This window comes from Myripristis murdjan, chromosome 21 (assembly GCF_902150065.1).
Source record: "Myripristis murdjan chromosome 21, fMyrMur1.1, whole genome shotgun sequence".
Taxonomy (NCBI): domain Eukaryota; kingdom Metazoa; phylum Chordata; class Actinopteri; order Holocentriformes; family Holocentridae; genus Myripristis; species Myripristis murdjan.
This window is the reverse complement of record NC_044000.1, coordinates 19647513-19664606: the sequence shown is the minus strand read 5'-3', so window position 1 is coordinate 19664606 and position 17094 is coordinate 19647513. Positions and strand designations below refer to the sequence as shown.

General features: G+C 44.1%; 2 protein-coding genes and 1 long non-coding RNA gene across 3 annotated transcripts; 2 read left to right on the top strand and 1 right to left on the bottom strand.

Annotated features, from left to right (window-relative positions):
- Window positions 1-95: 95 nt before the first annotated feature.
- otc (ornithine transcarbamylase) lies at window positions 96-4243 on the bottom strand. Its single transcript, XM_030080089.1, has 10 exons — window positions 4037-4243; window positions 3779-3917; window positions 3611-3692; window positions 3032-3119; window positions 2527-2680; window positions 2293-2415; window positions 1981-2034; window positions 1667-1816; window positions 641-778; window positions 96-489 (listed from the first exon to the last, which is right to left on the bottom strand). Exons 1-10 carry the CDS (start codon window positions 4117-4119, stop codon window positions 430-432), a joined length of 1071 nt encoding a protein of 356 aa, XP_029935949.1. The 5' UTR covers window positions 4120-4243; the 3' UTR covers window positions 96-429.
- Window positions 4244-4937: 694 nt separating this feature from the next.
- On the top strand, window positions 4938-15834 carry rpgra (retinitis pigmentosa GTPase regulator a). The gene is made up of 13 exons (XM_030081316.1): window positions 4938-5003; window positions 5334-5459; window positions 5577-5669; window positions 5767-5829; window positions 5921-6079; window positions 6177-6326; window positions 6478-6636; window positions 6786-6941; window positions 7408-7532; window positions 7640-7874; window positions 8493-8690; window positions 8861-8949; window positions 11072-15834. The coding sequence occupies exons 1-13, from the start codon at window positions 4973-4975 to the stop codon at window positions 14714-14716; spliced, it is 5229 nt and encodes a 1742-aa protein (XP_029937176.1). The 5' UTR covers window positions 4938-4972; the 3' UTR covers window positions 14717-15834.
- On the top strand, window positions 8480-8950 carry LOC115379835 (uncharacterized). The gene is made up of 2 exons (XR_003930281.1): window positions 8480-8690; window positions 8861-8950. It is a non-coding gene; the product is annotated as an uncharacterized LOC115379835 (long non-coding RNA).
- Window positions 15835-17094: the final 1260 nt, after the last annotated feature.

Here is a 17094-nt window from a genome sequence, read left to right as displayed (position 1 = left end):
TTTTTTTTTTTTTTTTTTGTTTATTTGTTTTTTGTTTTTTAATCTCATGCACATTGTTTTTTCTTTCATGTAATGTAGATTTTCTTTTGTACACAAAAATAAAATTACACGAGGACCCATTTAAGTTGTACAGGATTTCTCCACACCATGATTTTATTCTGTGGCTCATTTTTTGTGATGTGTCATCCTGTTTCTGAAATAAAGACAAAGGAAAATAAAGGAAAGAACAAAAGGCAGGGCAATAGCACCTCCTCAAAATGAACTGTAACACCTCCTCAAAATGAACTGTAAACAAATGTAGAGAACGTAGTGTTGAAAGTAAAAAAAAAGTCAGGCTTGTCCATGTGGTAGGAATATTCCTCTTATAAAACATTGTTCCCTCGCTTAAGGCTGTTGTGTAGTCAAGGTATTTGGTAGTAAGACCCAAAGTTAAAACTTTGGCATTGGACTCTGTGGAGCGTAGTCTGTCAAAAGAGACACCATCAGACCCTGAAAGAGAAGAGAGCAGTGCTGTGATGTAGTGTCTGCACACATGGACTGAAGATGGAGCCAAAGACAGATTCAAATTGTACCCAAACTGATACTATCAAGTCAAACACAACCATACCTTGGACAACTGTGCTTTGTCTGTGTTACTCACCATGATGGTCCACTTCCTGTTCTCGGCCTCGGGGAAGACCAGCGAGCGGGATGAGTAGAACACCTGGTCATCCACCTCCTCCTGTTTGCGGGGCAGGCAGTGCAGGAAGGTCCAGTCTGGGTTCGCCACACTTCCCGTCTACATTGGACAGAATCAGGCCACACAGAGCATTACAACCTCCATCAAATCAACTCTGTGTGTTGAAAAAGTGTAGGTTCTCTGTAGGGCTATATGGCGATATGGACAAAATCAAATGTCACGATATCAGAATATCAGAATCCTCTACGATATCTAGTCATATTTCACAATATTGATATAATATCGATATACTGCCCAGCCCTAGTTCCCTATGCATCCAATATCTTATTGTCAGAAAGGTGAGCATTGACCTGAACACAATGGTAAATAAATATTATATCTGCTGATTTTTTTTTTCCAAATTGAGATTGACAAAATTCCGTGATATTCGATGTATTTTCTCGCCTTATATATTGAATTCCCTGACTTTCCCAATCTGGAATAGATTTTTGAAAATTCCATGCGTGCAGAATTTCCATGATCCATGGGAAGCTTGCATGAGATAATGTAGAGGAAATTATTATCTATGTATAATCACTGCATATGCTGTCTCCTTCTGGTCTCCTTCTCCTTGTGTCCCAAATTAACTTTCTGGCTCATCTGCCAGTGGTAAACTACATTAAAAAAAAAAAAAAAAAAAGAAAAGAAAAGAAAAAGAAAAAAAATCAGCAGCCAAGAAAATTGTTTACTGGCCAAAACAATTACCATACATTTTTCAGAGACAAATGTCACCAGTTTTCAATGCTACTTTGTATATAAGGAACAAGATAATGTGTGAATTTTGTCAATAAAGAAGCAAGAGAGGATTTTGAGTTTAATTTAAAATTTGCCCACCTGTGCACGCAAAGACAGTCTGTATCTCATCATCATCTTTATCAGCTAAAGACAAATTTACGTGTTAATGCTGGAGTCTGCCTCTGTCACTGTCCAAATAATGAGTGTCTTTACCTGCATGGTAATCTGGTAACCATGGAAGTCTTTGAGCCTCTTTTTCTTCTCCTCCTCCTGGCCCATGCTGACCCAGGTGTCAGTAACCAGGACATTGCTGCTGTGGGCTGCCTCCATCGGGTCAGAGGTCAGAACCAATTGGGTCCCATGCTGACACAAAACACAGAGCAATGCCTGCATTAGCAATGAGACTTTATTGTTGAAAAAATCATCTCAGCAGCAACCAGCCATTTACACACAGCCTGTTAGGGTGAAAACACAACCCATTCACTAAATGATTTTTGTATAATACTGATATCTGAGGAGAACCTCACCTGCTTGGAGAGCCTTTGTGCCTCTTGTAGTACACTGTTTTCTGGTCCATAACCCTGAATGAATGAGGATACAATATAAGCTTTCTCTGGTATACATCATAATAGAGAATCATGTTTTTTCTCTTGCCCCAGTAGCTCCTGTCACAAAAGAAATATCTGGGCAGAAGAGATGCTAAGGACTGACTCCATGCACACCAGGAAAGTAGAATATGCAAACCGGAGGATGAGAGCACAAAAAGGGAAGTGGCCAGACAAATAATATAACTGGCATTGATGATGATGATGATGATGATGATGGAAAGAGAAGCAAACCTTTGGTGTGGCAATCTTCAGATGAACTCCCAGTTTGGCTGCAGTCATCATGAAGGAGTGGAGGACGTTGTTGCCGTCTCCAATCCAGCTCACTGTCAGTCCACTGAGCGATCCATAGTGCTCCTACAAGTGGACAACAGTAATGTAGGAAGCATCATTTACAGGAAAATTGTAAGAACATTATAACGTGGATTTATACAACAGGGAAAAAAACTAGACATAATTTGTCAGAACCTGTAAGGTGAGGAAGTCAGCCATGATCTGGATTGGGTGGTAGAGGTCAGACAGGCCGTTAATGATGGGGATGGAAGCCTCCTTGTCCAGGTCCTCCAGCATGGAGTGGCTGTAAACTCTCGCCAAGACAATATCGCAGAGTCCAGAGAGAACCCTGTGGTTATACTTAGGGATTAGAGAGGCTGGTACGCACTCAAAGGTCTGCAGTTCATATAATGAGGCATCTGGGGGAAAAAAATCTGGGCGGGAAACACTCCCTTCACCAATAATTGTTATTCAGATGTGGAGATAGTGGAGCTGCTCATTGGTCAAAGACGGTTGTTGCACTGGACAGCTCTGAGGTGTGAATGTATAAAACAGCATGCACGCTCATTCAAATTTCCTCAGTGAAAATGCATGCACATACAGCCAACAGGGGACTGGCAGTTAATTTCCCTTTGTAATACAACCTGATTAATAATTCAACCAGTTGCAGCATAACTGAGTGGACTGTCAATAGACTCACTTTGCTGTATCTCTGCAGCTCTCATTCACACCCAGGTGGATGTCCTGGGAAGTAAGGAAACACGGGTGCCCACCCAGCAAAGCAAAGCCTGGAAGAAATTATACACAACACAGGCTTTTGAAACAGTGTAAATCATGGCTTAGCGTGTGGAGAGAAATCCACACACACACACAAGTCCATCCTATTACTAATACAGCAATCTACTACAACTAAAGAAATAACAAGATGTGTTGAGGGGTGGAGGGCATGCTGAAAATGAGGAGTGGAAATAGATGTTCAGTGTTTTGTCTCCGGGAGGCTCTGAAAATGACTTCTCAGCAGTTCTATTGTGTCCTGCATTAGCGCTGACTTCTGGGCCACTGAACACACTGGCAAATGGCATCAGCCCAGCTCATAATATGGGAACATACATTTCCACTGGACCAAAGCCTACTCACACAGTGTAGGCTTCAATTACCATGCAGTTGATCATGATTAATACTGGCAAGTGCCTTGGTCATACAAACTCAGTGCTAGTTTTGACAGTGTGTGAGTAATCCACATACACATAGGGCAAGCCCTGACACACAGAAGCAACACCTGTTTCTGTGGACATTCTGGTTCTGGTGCTCCTCTTCTCAAATATCATGGCAATCGACTTCCCTTGAAGAAGAGGCAGATACTGAAATAGAAATCACATTTACTTCAGCTGAGTTGCTCTAAAGCTGCACGCGGTTACCATGCAATGCACACACTGCAGTTCACTACCTGCTTGCCATGTTTGATCCGCTGTTTCAGGTCCCCTGACACCCACAGCAGCCTCTTGATTTCATCTGCATTGAAATCTTTCAGAGTCAGAAAACTGCGGCCCTGTAAGTTCACTGAACCAAGGGATGCGGCTCCAGCGCTGCAAAAGCGACACCAAGTCAGAGAGCATTTATTAAGGCCACACACAGTGTTGTTGTATATAGACGGATAGCAAAACTTGTTTGTTGGTGCGTGTTTGTTGTCAAAGTTATCTCTTACCTAAAGCCCCGCGCCCGAGTGTTTTGGAAAGTTTTCAGACATTTTAAAATGGGACTGTTTACACTAAAGAGTTTACTTGACATTTCAGTTCAAAGGGAATAAATCGAGTGGATTCGTGCCTGGTAACGCTGCCTCACTATTTCATCAGAAAGAAAACACCGACTCCCTGCAGACCGCAGCCAACGTGTAGCTCTGCAGCGACGGCGTGGCCGGGTTCCGACGTCACAGAGGGGCGGGGCCTCCTCCGCCAAAAAAAAAAATAAATAAAAACTAAATTAATTAATTAAATTTAAAAAAAAAATGTGTGTGATTTCTATTGCCAGGCGCGAAAACAAACAAATTAGCAAAGTCATTAAAATAATAATATTAATAGTAATTATAATAAATAGAAAATAAATCAACCAATGGTCATTGCATCATTTACCTATGTTTCAGCAGATTATAATTAAATGTTAGTTTCTAATTAGTTGCTATTCTTCCCAGCAAAGCAATGTATTTCTTGAACAGCACATCCAATCCTGTGGTGACTCCGTGTGGTGTATGGATGACTATAGGCCAGCGGATTACATTAAATATTATTAGGTGACAGATGAGTGTGCAAAAAGTGTATTGGCACGGTTTCAAAGTACGGCTGGATGAATTCAGCATTTATTTATTTATTTGTTTATTTATTTTTACATTTATTTATTTATTTTAGTATGCGTGTCAAGGCTGTGTTATGAAATTTATAGCAAAATAATAACTTGATAACCTCATCACCATGGCACTACAATGTTATTAAATGCTGCTATTTATTTATTACAGTATTATTATTATGGTCGCTGTGCGAGGATGTGCTGCTTCCGGTCCAGCCCCTCGCTGACGTCTCACGCGTTCACCTGTCAGACCTTCAGCGGGTGGAGATGAGAGGTGTGAGCGGGACAGCACGGCGTGGAGATGACAGGACAGACCGATGATGACATACCCGGTGGGAATATTTTCAACATGACTTGTATTGCCTAGTTTATAGCTCTCTGCTTCAGGCTGCCTACACTTTCTGAATACATTCAGGTATCTATTAGAGCGGCTTGTGGTAAACCTGTTGCTATTTCTGGCTTCCTGCTGCTGCCGCTTAAATGGCTAGACATCTGACAGCAGGTTGGACTGGGATTTACCCGGCAGTCACTTAACAGAGCATATAGTCAGACTTTGCTGGCATGTGGCCATTTGAGCACATAGTTAGAGAGCATTCATCTTAGAGTTGGGATCATAAGTTAGACTGTGTGATTTTATCTGAATGAAACATATATCCCATCAGAGACTGGAGCCATCTTCACATTTGGAAAGAGCAGTTTTGCTGACAATGTGCCGAGTAAATTCTGGCTGAAGAATGATCATCCGGTGCACATCTCGTGTGGCGGAGAACATTCTGCTGTCATCACAGGTGGACTTGCTATCCCCATGCATTTGTTAAAAGCAAATATGTCAGCAGTGAATATTTGCACCTGTTTCTGCTGTAAATCAGCCTCAGATGTTGTATATAAAATGTTCTTCCTTGCAGGCAATGGGAAGCTGCTCATGTTTGGTAGTAATAGTTGGGGTCAGCTGGGACTCGGATTAAAACCCACTGCCACAAAGCCTACATCTGTGAAAGGTCAGTGACTACACACCTGAGCTGGACTAACATTCATCTGAGTAGTCTGAATTTTTTTTTTTTTAGTACTAATAGTAGTTTTGTTCTTCTCTTTCAGCCTTGAAGTCTGAGAAGGTGAAGTTTGCAGCTTGTGGGAGAGATCACACAATCATCTGTACATGTAAGATGCAGCACAGCTCAAAATCCATGTAGACAAGCAGCAAGGATCTTCTGTTTCGTGTTTTTGAGTCAGGTTTTGTGTCTTTGATCAGGGCGCGGTAGTGTGTATGCTGCTGGCAGTAACCACGAGGGGCAGCTTGGTCTGGGTCACTGCAACGACACTACATCTTTTCACCCGCTGCATCCCTTCTGTGACCATGCACCGATCAAAATGCTCTCTGCAGGATGCAACACCTCAGCTGCCTTAACAGGTTGGACGAGTAACAAAACTGATCTTGTGTATTGTGTTGTGCACTCTCATGACTGCATGTGACGGTTTCCCCGCTTTCTGCTTGTGTGTGTTGGTAGAGGACGGGAGGCTGTTCATGTGGGGAGATAACTCAGTGGGTCAGATTGGTTTGGGGGAAGAGGGTTTTGCCCCAGAACCGAGAGAGGTGAATGTGGGGCAGCTGGTGTCATGGGTGTCCTGTGGGTACCACCACTCAGCATTTGTCACAGGTACAACACCATGCAATGCAACACAACACACGTTAATCATTTCATCCTGGGACAAACCATTCATGAGGCACATAAGGCATAATTGTGATTTCTCTACAGTGAAGTTTTTTTTTTTTTTTTTGTATGTTGTGTTGTCTTGCCCTCATCCCAGTGGATGGAGACCTCTACACATTTGGTGAGAGTGGAAATGGAAGGCTTGGTCTCTACCCAGAGCAACTGGCCAATCACAGAGTCCCACAGCGGGTGCAGGGCATTGTGGGTCGTGTCACTCAGGTGTCTTGTGGAGGGGAGCACACAGTGGCACTGACAGGTATCATGTAGGGAGCTTTATTTTAAAATGAGACATCCACCATTTGAAAACAGTGACTCTCATAAATGAACCAATCATAAATGAACTCCCCATATGAACTCTTCTATATTCGCCTGTCCGTTGTCTTCCTGTTTGTTGTTTTCTGTCAGAGGAGGACGTGTACACATTTGGCAGGGGTCAGTACGGTCAGCTGGGACTGGGGACGTTCCTGTTTGAGGCTGATCTGCCAAAACCAGTGGAGCATTTCCGTAATGGCAACATCAGCCACATCATTTGTGGAGAGAGCCACACTGCTGTGATCACAAGTAAGCTTTAGATGAAGAGGAAAATGAACCATTTTGACTTAATAATACATGCAATGTGTGTAGTTATAAGTATGTATAGTGTGTATCTGGGTTTTCCCTGCCTTGAGCATCCAAATATTTAATGGCACATTGTTAATTTCTGACTATCAAAGTGAAATATTAAACACTAAATGTGATAGAAACGTTGTCCATTGTTTGCATAAGAATTTGTTGCAATCATGCTTGTAATATGAATGAGGGTTGTGAATGGATTTCAACACGTTCATGTTTTACATGCACTTTTAGTAGATCTTGAAACACCCATCCCTATTGGAAACCTGCCTAGTTTGTAACCACCTCAGCCAGTCAGGGAAAACCACAATGCATCGCGCTGTGCTTTATTCACTGGTGCATAGAGCAACAGTGAGTAGATGTTCCAATTAATCTTTTTTTTTTTTTTTTATGTGCTTGTTCTCCTCCCCCGCAGACAGTGGGCTGCTCTACACCTTTGGTGATGATCGCCATGGGAAACTGGGTTTGGGCGAGGAGAATTTCATCAACCAGTTCAACCCAACGCTCTGCACACGTTTCCTCAAATACAGCGTTCAGCTGGTGAGTGACTGCAGCATGTGTGATGATGAAAGAGCAAGTGAGGAAGTGACTCAGAGCAGGGTCACATTAAACTGGTACAGTGAATCCATTTGTGCCCTTGTGTTCAGGTGACCTGCGGTGGTAGTCACATGCTGGTGCTGGCCACACCCAGACCACCAGAGAACGGAGACGTAGAGATGGAGAAGGACGGTGACATTGTAGAGGACCATTTGGAGTTGAGATACAAAGAAATACTTTTGCGAGACCCTCTGATCACTCACGGCCCGCAAATTCCACCCCGATTCTGCCACCTCTCTGCCCGAGCCCGCCGCAGAGAGAAGGTGGAGATTATATTTATCAGAAGTATTATACAAACTAAACTGTATTTAGCTATACCTGTGGTCAACTGTAATCATAATTAACCTTCCAATCTACTCTCAGTTGTGGATAATGTAGGCATTCCTTACTTCCACTAGGGGGCAGTGTTCGACCACAATGCAGCTCTGTTGTAGTGCCACTGGTTAGCAGGTTGGGGGAGCTCTGTAGCTACAATGCTGCCGAGATCAGTCATTTATGTGGTGGTTTTTTTTTTCTCTGTGTTTCAGGAAAGTTCTCTGCAGCAGTTTGGAGAGATGCTTCAGAACCTCCCACCTCTAAATTCTGACTTCCTAAGCACCTCTTTGCCAGTGTCTAGAAATATCCTCAGCCCTAAAACGTCAAACGATGTTCCCACTCCTTCATCATCCCCAAAATCACAGTCAAAAGCAACGCCGAGCCCACCACTTTCCCCAAAATCTCTACCCATATCCACACCGAGTCCATTGTTATCCCCTAAGAGCATAAGCCCAATCCCTTCCTCCCCCACTAGCTCATTTACGAGTAAATCCTCTAATACAACCTCTTCTAAGCTAAAATCGAAAGAGCTGTTTTCTCCCTCACTGTCGCCTAATACCACACCTAAACGCCGCCCTCCTGTCACAGCATCCCCAAGGACAAATGCCAAAAAAACATTGTACCCAAAGGCAACCGCCAGAAAAGCCTTAAGCAACAAACGGTCACCTCAACTACCACCTAAGGAGTCCCCAAGCCTCGCTGGATCCCCCAGTCTTGTCTCTGATAAACAGCCGGGGGATGAGGAGCAGAATTACACTGTGGAGCATCCTGCCTCGCCGCAAACAGGTATTTGGACCCTACAATTTAACCGCTTACTGGAATATCTACTGTAACCGCTCGCTGAGGTTTACCCTGAAACCGTGTCACTGAAAATATACAGATATTACCACAGTGGATCCTGTTTTAGCAGTTCCTTGTCTATCATGTTTTTTTTTTTCCTTTTTTCTTTTCCAAAGCAGAATCCCATCAAACAGAAATTGTCATTGAAGATGTGGAGGACAACACCTCTGAGACAGGAGTCGACCATGAGATTTTGCTAAAGATGGTGAGGATGGTGGCTTTTAATTGTTGTTTGTCAATGAGAAACAATATATTGCCCAATATATTGCACTGAGGTTCTACCAGCTTTGGTCTAAATTATAAGCGCTCCCAGGCAGGAGGCAGCAATGTTGAAAGGATCACTGACTTTTCCAGGAAAATGTGCATAGCTCAGCATGCAAGTGTGTGTGTGTGTATGTTTGTGGACACATTTTCCACTTGCTGCAACACCGAGGTGAAATGTTGAACCCTCAATTTTATTGAATGTGGGTCTTCTGGTCTCTCCAGTTTGTATCTGTCCCACATTCATGCAGTTTTCTAAGAAGTATGTAATAAATCCCCACAAATCAGATTCAGAGATTAGGATTGTTCCTGCCAATAAACAAATGTGCTTGGGCTCAACCCTCTCTCTCTCTCTCTCTCTCTCTCTCTCTCTCACACACACACATACACACACACACATACACACTATGCCTTGGAAAAGTTGGCAGAAATATCGCCACATTTCATCAGTGTTTCCATAGCCAGTGATGAAGCAAACTGTGAAGGAGTCTCCCGTGTTGTTCTTGTCACAGTGCAACAGTGTCTCCTCTTTGGCTCAAGCAGCAGTGTTAAATACAGGCTTGTGTGTGTGTGTGTGTGTGTGTGTAAGCGTGCACTCGTGTTTCTGCATTCATGTCTGTGTGCTCATGCAGGTGCAGGCTTGAATGTGTCAGAGAGAACAATTCAGTGAATTCTTTTGAGGTACACGGCACAATGGATGATGAACTAAATCTCTTTGGCACGTTCTAATGAATGTGCATGTGTTAATGAATTCGCTTTGAAATGCCTTGTGGTGGTAGGCCCATAAAGCTCGTTGTAATGGTGATTAAATCAGGCTGCTTATACATCACACTTCACTGACCCCTAATTAACCATGTTATGTTTTCCTCTAGTGCTGCTGTAAAAATAAAGCATCTGTTTTCTTTCTATCACAATGTTTATGGCCTCCTGCCAATATCAGTTTTTAAGACAGTGATGATTAGTGTTAAATGCCCACCATGCAGTTGTTTGCTGTGCCAAGAAAGCAGTGCTATTCATTATATCAAAATAATTTTGATATGTTTATTTTAAATATTTTGAGATATGTTTCAAAATGTGCAAGTATTGCGCAATGGTATTTTGGACATGTACATGGTATTTATAGTCAATACATATTTGACTCTGGAAGTACATGTGTGTTCTTATGCACATATATCTACATTATATCAAAAACATTTTGATCACTCAGTATTTCAAATGAATGTAAGTTACATGTACAACAAAGATTGTAAGACTGGTTGTCGGGAAAAAATGTTGGAACTTATGTTTTGGTAAAGCATAGATACAATGTAGGCCTATGTTTCTACCTTTCTTTTTTGGTTTCTGAATCAAAAATACGTTTCATATGAACATTGCAGTTTATAGCTAATGTGGTGGAGGCCACGTGACCACAACTATGAAGTTTGTACCATGACGTACGCTAAGACCGACCAAGTCCACATTAGAATGCCGGTGGGCCGGTGGATGGGCCAATCAAAGACACGACACGCGTTAGATTAACGTGCTGAGCACGAGCAGCGTTCGTTTTCAGCTAGTCAACGTTAACTAGCAAACCTAACGTTTCCTAACCTTAACCTTGACGTTTTTCCTAATCTTAGCCATGACAATGAATATGTTCTTAACCTTAACGTGACCCTTTCCTAACCTTAACCATAACGAGAGTGGCTAAAGTAGCTAACAATTAACAAAAGTGGCTGAAGCTAACATTAACACGCTGGACCTTGTAACTGGTTCAGAAACAACATCTCCGTGGTGTGGGGCTGATTTTTATCATTTCTCATTTTACTGGGCAAGAACCATGTCCTGAAAATCTGACCGTAAGGTACATGAAAAACCTTCTAAATGAACGTATGCAAATTGTGTGATGCGGTTCAGAGCTGAGGTGTGCTGGTACGCTTGTTTGACGTGTCTCTGTGGTGTCAGGGACAGTGAAGTCACCACCTGCTCCTCAGTTTTGTCCAGCCTGTGACCTTTGTGCTGACTCCCCCACTGTTATTTTTCACATGTCCATTTCTCTGAATCCGTATTCTCTGTCTGCCTCTTTCCAGGAAAAGAAAAAGGGCAGAGCTCTTAGGAGAACTGCAGAGGAGCCAGAAATGGCTGCTGAACAAATCCAGCCCAAAGGGAGAGCAGAGTTAACGTCTGACAAGGCCTTGCCCGCAGAGCTGCTGAGAGGCTCCAGCTCCCTCTCCTTAAAGAGTGACGTCTCTTCACTGAAGAGCACCAAGAGTCTAAGTAACTCCCAAGTTACGTCCAAAGACCAGGAGAACATTGCCAAGCAGGTAAAGTCCGGTAGAATCAAAACTCAAGTTGACAAACAAGGTCAAAGGGATATTTCTCAGTCTTCACCTGGAGGTGCAAAACAAGATAAAAGCAAATCTACGGTATCTAACCAAAGAAGTCCAAAACCTAGCCGGAGGACACTGACTGGGGCGCAGCAGAAAGCGACTGAAATCAAGGAAAACACAAGGAAAAACGACCAGTTTAAGAAAAGCAGTGTCAAGGTCACCAAAGGAAATGAGGTGAAAACTAAAAGTTCGAAAGCTGTAGAAAAAGCTAGAGAGGAAGGCAACACCGATGCAGCAGTCCAAAGTAAAACCACTCAAGTCAAATCTACCCCAGTTAAAGTTCAGAAACAGACGGAGCAGGTCCAATCGACTCCTAAAAAAGAGCTAAATAAGCCTCAGGGTGCCAAATCGACACCAGTCAAAGTTCAAAGTAAACAACTGGAGGCAAAATCGCCGCAAGCGAAAAGTAAATCAAAAGAAATCATCACCACCCCTGCTAAGGTTAAACGTGAGAAACCCACCGAGGTCAAATCGAACCCTGTTGAGGTGAAAAGGAAACCACAGTCCACTGCAGTCAAAGTTGAACGTAAACCTGCAGAGCAAACTCCGGCCAAAGGTAAAAGCAAAGGAAAGGATGTGAAAAATGGGCTCGCCTCTGCCAAGACTACTGCCTCTCAGAAAATGAAAGGTAAACCTGTGGATGAGCAGAAGCTCTCTGGAGTTGGCAGCAGTGAGCCAAAGGGGAAAAAGAAGGCAAAAGAACCTGAAAATGAAATGCAGGCAAAAACAAAGCCAGGGGCGGCAGAAAGGGATGAAAGCACAAATAAAGGTGAAGCACAGCTGGATGAAACACCAAGCTCGCCTGCAAAAATGAGCGATCTAGACGTTGTCGGTGATTTGAGGGCGACTCCAAAGAAGGTGAGGAGCAAGCCGATCCAGGTGTCCAGCCAGCCCTCGCCGTATCTCAATAAACCCAGTGAGGAGATGAGTGAACCGCTCAACTCTCAGAGCCCCAAGAGAACCGAGGTAATTTCTGTCAGTGGAGCCAAATCCCCTCAAAGCTCTGCACCTGCTGACAGGGATCTGCTGATTCCTGAAAGAGAGAGACTGAAGCTCTCAGGGGAGGATACTCAGAGCCTGACTGAAGATAATAAACCAAAGTGGGGGGAAATTCTCAGCGATGCGGCCGCTCTTCTTCCTGCCGCGGGGATGACAGGAGTAGCCGTGGGGGTCCTGAGCGAGGCCGTGACAACGGTGAGGGATTTCCGTTCCGAAAGCGAAGCCCCTTCCTCTGCGCAGCCCAGGAGATCCAGTCGCTCCGAGCGCTTTAAGAAGCAGGTGGCGGTCAGTCAGTCGTCCTTCTCCTCAACCATTTCAGGGTCACTTTCAACCACAGAACCGAATCCGGCAGAACAAGGCAAGAGGGAAGACATTCAGGTCAGCGTCCTTCTAGAGCCGGGAGACGCCCACCAGGAAGATGAAGGCGACGACACCACCGAGGATCAGACGTGGAGCAGGACGTCAGAACAGGAGGCAGAGAAGAGCGAAGTGTCCCAGCAGACCGCGATGAGAGGTGAGACAGAGACGGATGAAGATGAGAAAAGTGCAACACAGAGTTCGCAGATGAAGAGCAGTGGCACAGACGTCGAAAGTTCCCAACAGGAGCCTGAGGAAGACGACGAGGATGAAGATGACAAAAGCAGCAAGGTTTCACAAGAGGGTGAGGGAGAGGATGAGAGCGAGTTAGGAGGGGCAGAGAGTGATTCTGACGAGGAGGAGGAGAAGGAAGAGGGAGAGAGTGGAAGTGGCGTAGAAGAAGAGGAGGAAAGAAGCGAAGTGAGTGTGGAAACAGAGGCCGAAGAAAGCAGTGATTCTGGGAGTGGTGGGGAGGGTGAGGAAGAGGAAGACGAGGCAAGCGAAGGGGGAGAGGGTGAGGAGCAAGCAGATTCTAGCGATGAGGAAGAAGACGAGAGCGGTGAGAAGAGTGACTACAGCGATACTGACGCAAGTGTTGAGGGGGAGGAAGAAGAGGGAGATGAAAGCAGTGAGGCAACAGGAAAAGGAGAGAGTAGCTCTGAGGCAAGTGAAGAGGAAGAGGAGAGTAAAGACGAGTCCAGTGAAGCGGAAAATAAAGACAATGAGGAAGAGGAAGAAAGTGGAGTAAGCTCTGATGAAGACAGCGAAAGCGGTGAGGAATCGGCGAGTTTGTCAGGCAGCAAGAGTGAAGAATCAGACACGGAGGAGGAGAGCGAAGGAAATGACGCTGCGGAGACTGAAAAGAGTGAAGAGAGTGAGGAAGAAGAGGAAAACGAGGAGGAGGGGGAGAGTGGAGCAGAGGAGGAAGGAGAGGATGAAGAGTCAACCAAAAGTGAGGATAAGCAGAGAGACTCAGAGGAGGATGAAGACAAAGGTGAGAGTGAGGGAGAGGATGATGATGATGATGATGATCAGACAAAGGACGAAGAGAGCCGAGAAGATGAGGCATCTGTCGAGGAAGATGAAAATGAGGAGGAAGGGGACAGCGTGGCTGAGGAGGAGGAGGAAGAGCAAGACAAGGAAAGTGACGGAGAAGCAGAGGAGGAGGAAGGAGGCGATGAAGAGGCTTCATTAGTGGAGGATGAGGCTGAAGAGGAAGAGGGCGACGAGGAGGCTGCAGAAGAGGAAGAGGAGGACGATGAAGAGGTTGCAGAGCAGGATGACGGCGAGGAAGAGGGTGCAGAGGAGGAAGAGGATGAAGGTGAGAAGGAAGAAGAAACGGAAATAAAGGGGAAAAGAAAGAAGGACAGTAGTAAAGAGGTGATGGTGGAGACTGATGAGGAAGAGGAGGAGGAGGATGGGGAGGAGGAAGATGAAGAGGAGGAAGCAGAGAACGAAACAAAGGCAAAGAAAAAAGAGCAGAGAGAAGACCCAAAGGAGGAGGGGAATGATGATGAAGAAAATGAGGAAGAGGCTGAAGAAGAGGCTGAGGAGAGAGCCACGGTGGAGGAAGAAGAGAACGAAGATGAGGAAGAGGAAGCAGAGGAGGAAGAGGAAGAGGAGGAAGAGAATGAGGCAACAGAAAACGTCGCGAGGGTTAAACAAACAGAGAAGACGACTGAGGAAGAACAGGAGGAGGAGGAAGAGGAGGAAGAGGAGGAGGAAGGAGACAAAGAAGACAATGAGGAGAAAAGTCAGAAAGAAGAGGAGGAAGAAGAAGCGGAGGAGGAGGAGGAAGAAGAAGAAGAAGAGGAAGAGGTAAAATCAACAAAAGTAAAGCAGAAACCCGCAGACAGCAAAGTGAAGCAGCAGAGAGAAACACCCAGACCGGCTCCCAGGACAAAGCCGAGGGCGGCGGGGGAGAAGCAAGGCGCCGACTCCCAGCAGTTCTGGAGCAACGTGCTGCCTCAGTACCTGGACCTGCAATGAAACGACGTCCAATAACAAGAAGGACACTGACCCAAACCATCAATGACTATGTTTTCATGCACAAAATATTCTGGGTTTTGCCCTTTATTCTGTAAAAGACAATATTCCTCCCACGCTGTTTACATGGCTAATAGGTAAACAGGCAGCCGTGCATACTCCTATTATATTTGCACATATCTGAGTCTTTCACAATTTTTAAAAGTAGGTGTGTTTCTCCTTCTCACCTGAAACGTGGGCTTTTGTTATGTGAATGCATCTCTAACCCAGCCAGGCAAACAACACGCAGAAAACACACAAAAACCCAACTGAGACACTTGAGAAACTGAGAATCGCGCTGTGTGTGTGACCAAAGAGTTCTCCTAACACCTGAACGATACTGGCATATCCCACGTCTCCATCGGAAAATGTTACATTCGGAAAAAGGCCAAATTCGGAAAATATCCAAAAGAAATATGCTGTTTGTCTGACCTGTATCAAATTAGGAATATTGTCATATTCAGAATAACAGTGGAAAATTAGTGTGCATGTGAATCTGCTGAGTCCTGTCCTGTCAAAGTGTCGTCGTTTAAGACACTGCATCCTTATCTGCTCATTCAAGCTCACTCTTCATTAAAGGTATAATTCACAAAATTGCAGAAGACTGAGGGCTAGAAAAATACAATTACAGTAGCATGTAATTTCTTGGATGAGTCCATCAAAGTGGTTCTGATTGTCACACCAACTCACTCATATGCTGTTAGCACTTCCAGGTTTGAAGCTAAAAGTTAGTAGGACTTATGTGTTTCAGGTCTAAGAAACAGAAACATTGTTGTCATTACCTTGTTAAGCTGATGACAGCAAGGCTTCGGCCAACAAGCATGGGTTTTTCACTCATTTACTAGAACAACCACAGTGGAGAGAAAATCACTTTGGGACTATATCAAACATTTTAAATTTTACCTTTGTCTCACTGAGGCATCATCAGATCAAATTTATTATCATTCACTGAAAACACCATGCTGTGGACAGCCATGTTGAAAGACCACACCTGGGCCAGTTCAGTACTTTATCAGGGTGTTTATGTGCACTTCCTGCTGGGAAGCTGGAATACACAACAAACCCAACAGCACATGAATGAAGCAACAGATTGAGTCTTTGCTTCAAAAGACCTTTAAATCATGTATTATGTAATAGGGGTCATTTAATTGTTTTTTAGAATGATCAATTATTGAATCTATAAAGCTCATTTGATCAAGTTTGATTAAAAAAAAAAATACTTATTCCATGTTTTTGTCAGTTGAGTCTAAAGGGTTGTTGCTTCATTTGACCCACAACAGTTTTGCATAGGGCACCTTTAAGTGTAATTCAGATGAACTGTGAGCCTATAAGAAATGACTGTAAGAAATGCTGGCCACAGTAGCGCTGCAGACCTTCAGTGATGTTTTTGCTCCATGTGTAATTTGAGATAGTTCCACTCTCAGTCTGTATGGTTTATAGTAAAAATTACATCTTTCGATCTTCATGTTCTCACAAATCCATTTTTAACTTGAGTCTTTGCCTTGTTTTCCACTGGCAGTGTTGAATGTTGCTTTCTATGGATGAGATGGTTCTTAGGCTTAGAAGAAGAAGCAGATTTTAGCAGCTATCCAGAGTCAGACATTTCCAAACTGTACCTCACTGTACGTTAAAATGAAGACAACTGATCTGTCTGTGTACTATGCAATAAAGTCCTATTCACTACCTTTTATGGAGGAGTGCCTGGAGTAATTACAAATGAGTGCTCTGTATGTCTGGATAGGGTGGAGGGGGGTTTCCTTGAGCTAGCTGGGAAAGAAATGCTTTAAAATACTTGAACCTTAAGGCAGTTCTTCATTTTAAAGCACCAGCTAAGTGTGATTCCATGTAAGCAACAGTTAAACAAGGCCAAACAAAATTCAGAGACAGACTGGATGCATAAACCCAAAACCACCGGCTGCAACTACCACATCAAAGCGGCAGACCCAGCCTGCAGACCCAGGTGAGCAAAGGTACAGTCATGGCTCTTTTTTCCCTGACTGTGACCCAAGAAGGACATTTTCTGCTGCAAGCCTGCATCATGCTTGGATGCACCCTTATAATTACAGATCAGAAGAGACTCCAGCAGTGGCTCACTGCACCACACGCCCCCTTTCGTGTTTCCTGTTAAGACAAGGAGCACTTTAACACCTTCGTGTGCAGACTCGCCCCCTGACAGGCTGCAGAGGGCTCGTTTGCAAGCCGACCGTATGCATGAGGAGGGCAAATTTAAACAATAATTAGACCTTAACCAACCCTGCACTCTCACTGTGTGCACCCACTCTCTGAGTGTGTGTGTATTCTTATGAAAGACCTCTATTGTAAACCAGAGGTAATTTTTTAGA

What these genes read in the sequence shown, in the direction of transcription:
- otc (XM_030080089.1), bottom strand. Translation starts at nt 4,119, where the DNA reads ATGTCAAGTAAACTCTTTAGTGTAAACAGTCCCATTTTAAAATGTCTG. An exon ending in CAGAATGTCCACAGAAACAG is followed by an intron (nt 3,120 to 3,610) that starts GTGTTGCTTCTG and finishes AATTTCTTCCAG; the next exon opens with GCTTTGCTTTGCTGGGTGGG. An exon ending in GTTACCAGATTACCATGCAG is followed by an intron (nt 779 to 1,666) that starts GTAAAGACACTC and finishes TGTCCAATGTAG; the next exon opens with ACGGGAAGTGTGGCGAACCC.
- rpgra (XM_030081316.1), top strand. Translation starts at nt 4,973, where the DNA reads ATGACAGGACAGACCGATGATGACATACCCG. An exon ending in CCACTCAGCATTTGTCACAG is followed by an intron (nt 6,327 to 6,477) that starts GTACAACACCAT and finishes CCCTCATCCCAG; the next exon opens with TGGATGGAGACCTCTACACA. An exon ending in TCAAATACAGCGTTCAGCTG is followed by an intron (nt 7,533 to 7,639) that starts GTGAGTGACTGC and finishes CCTTGTGTTCAG; the next exon opens with GTGACCTGCGGTGGTAGTCA.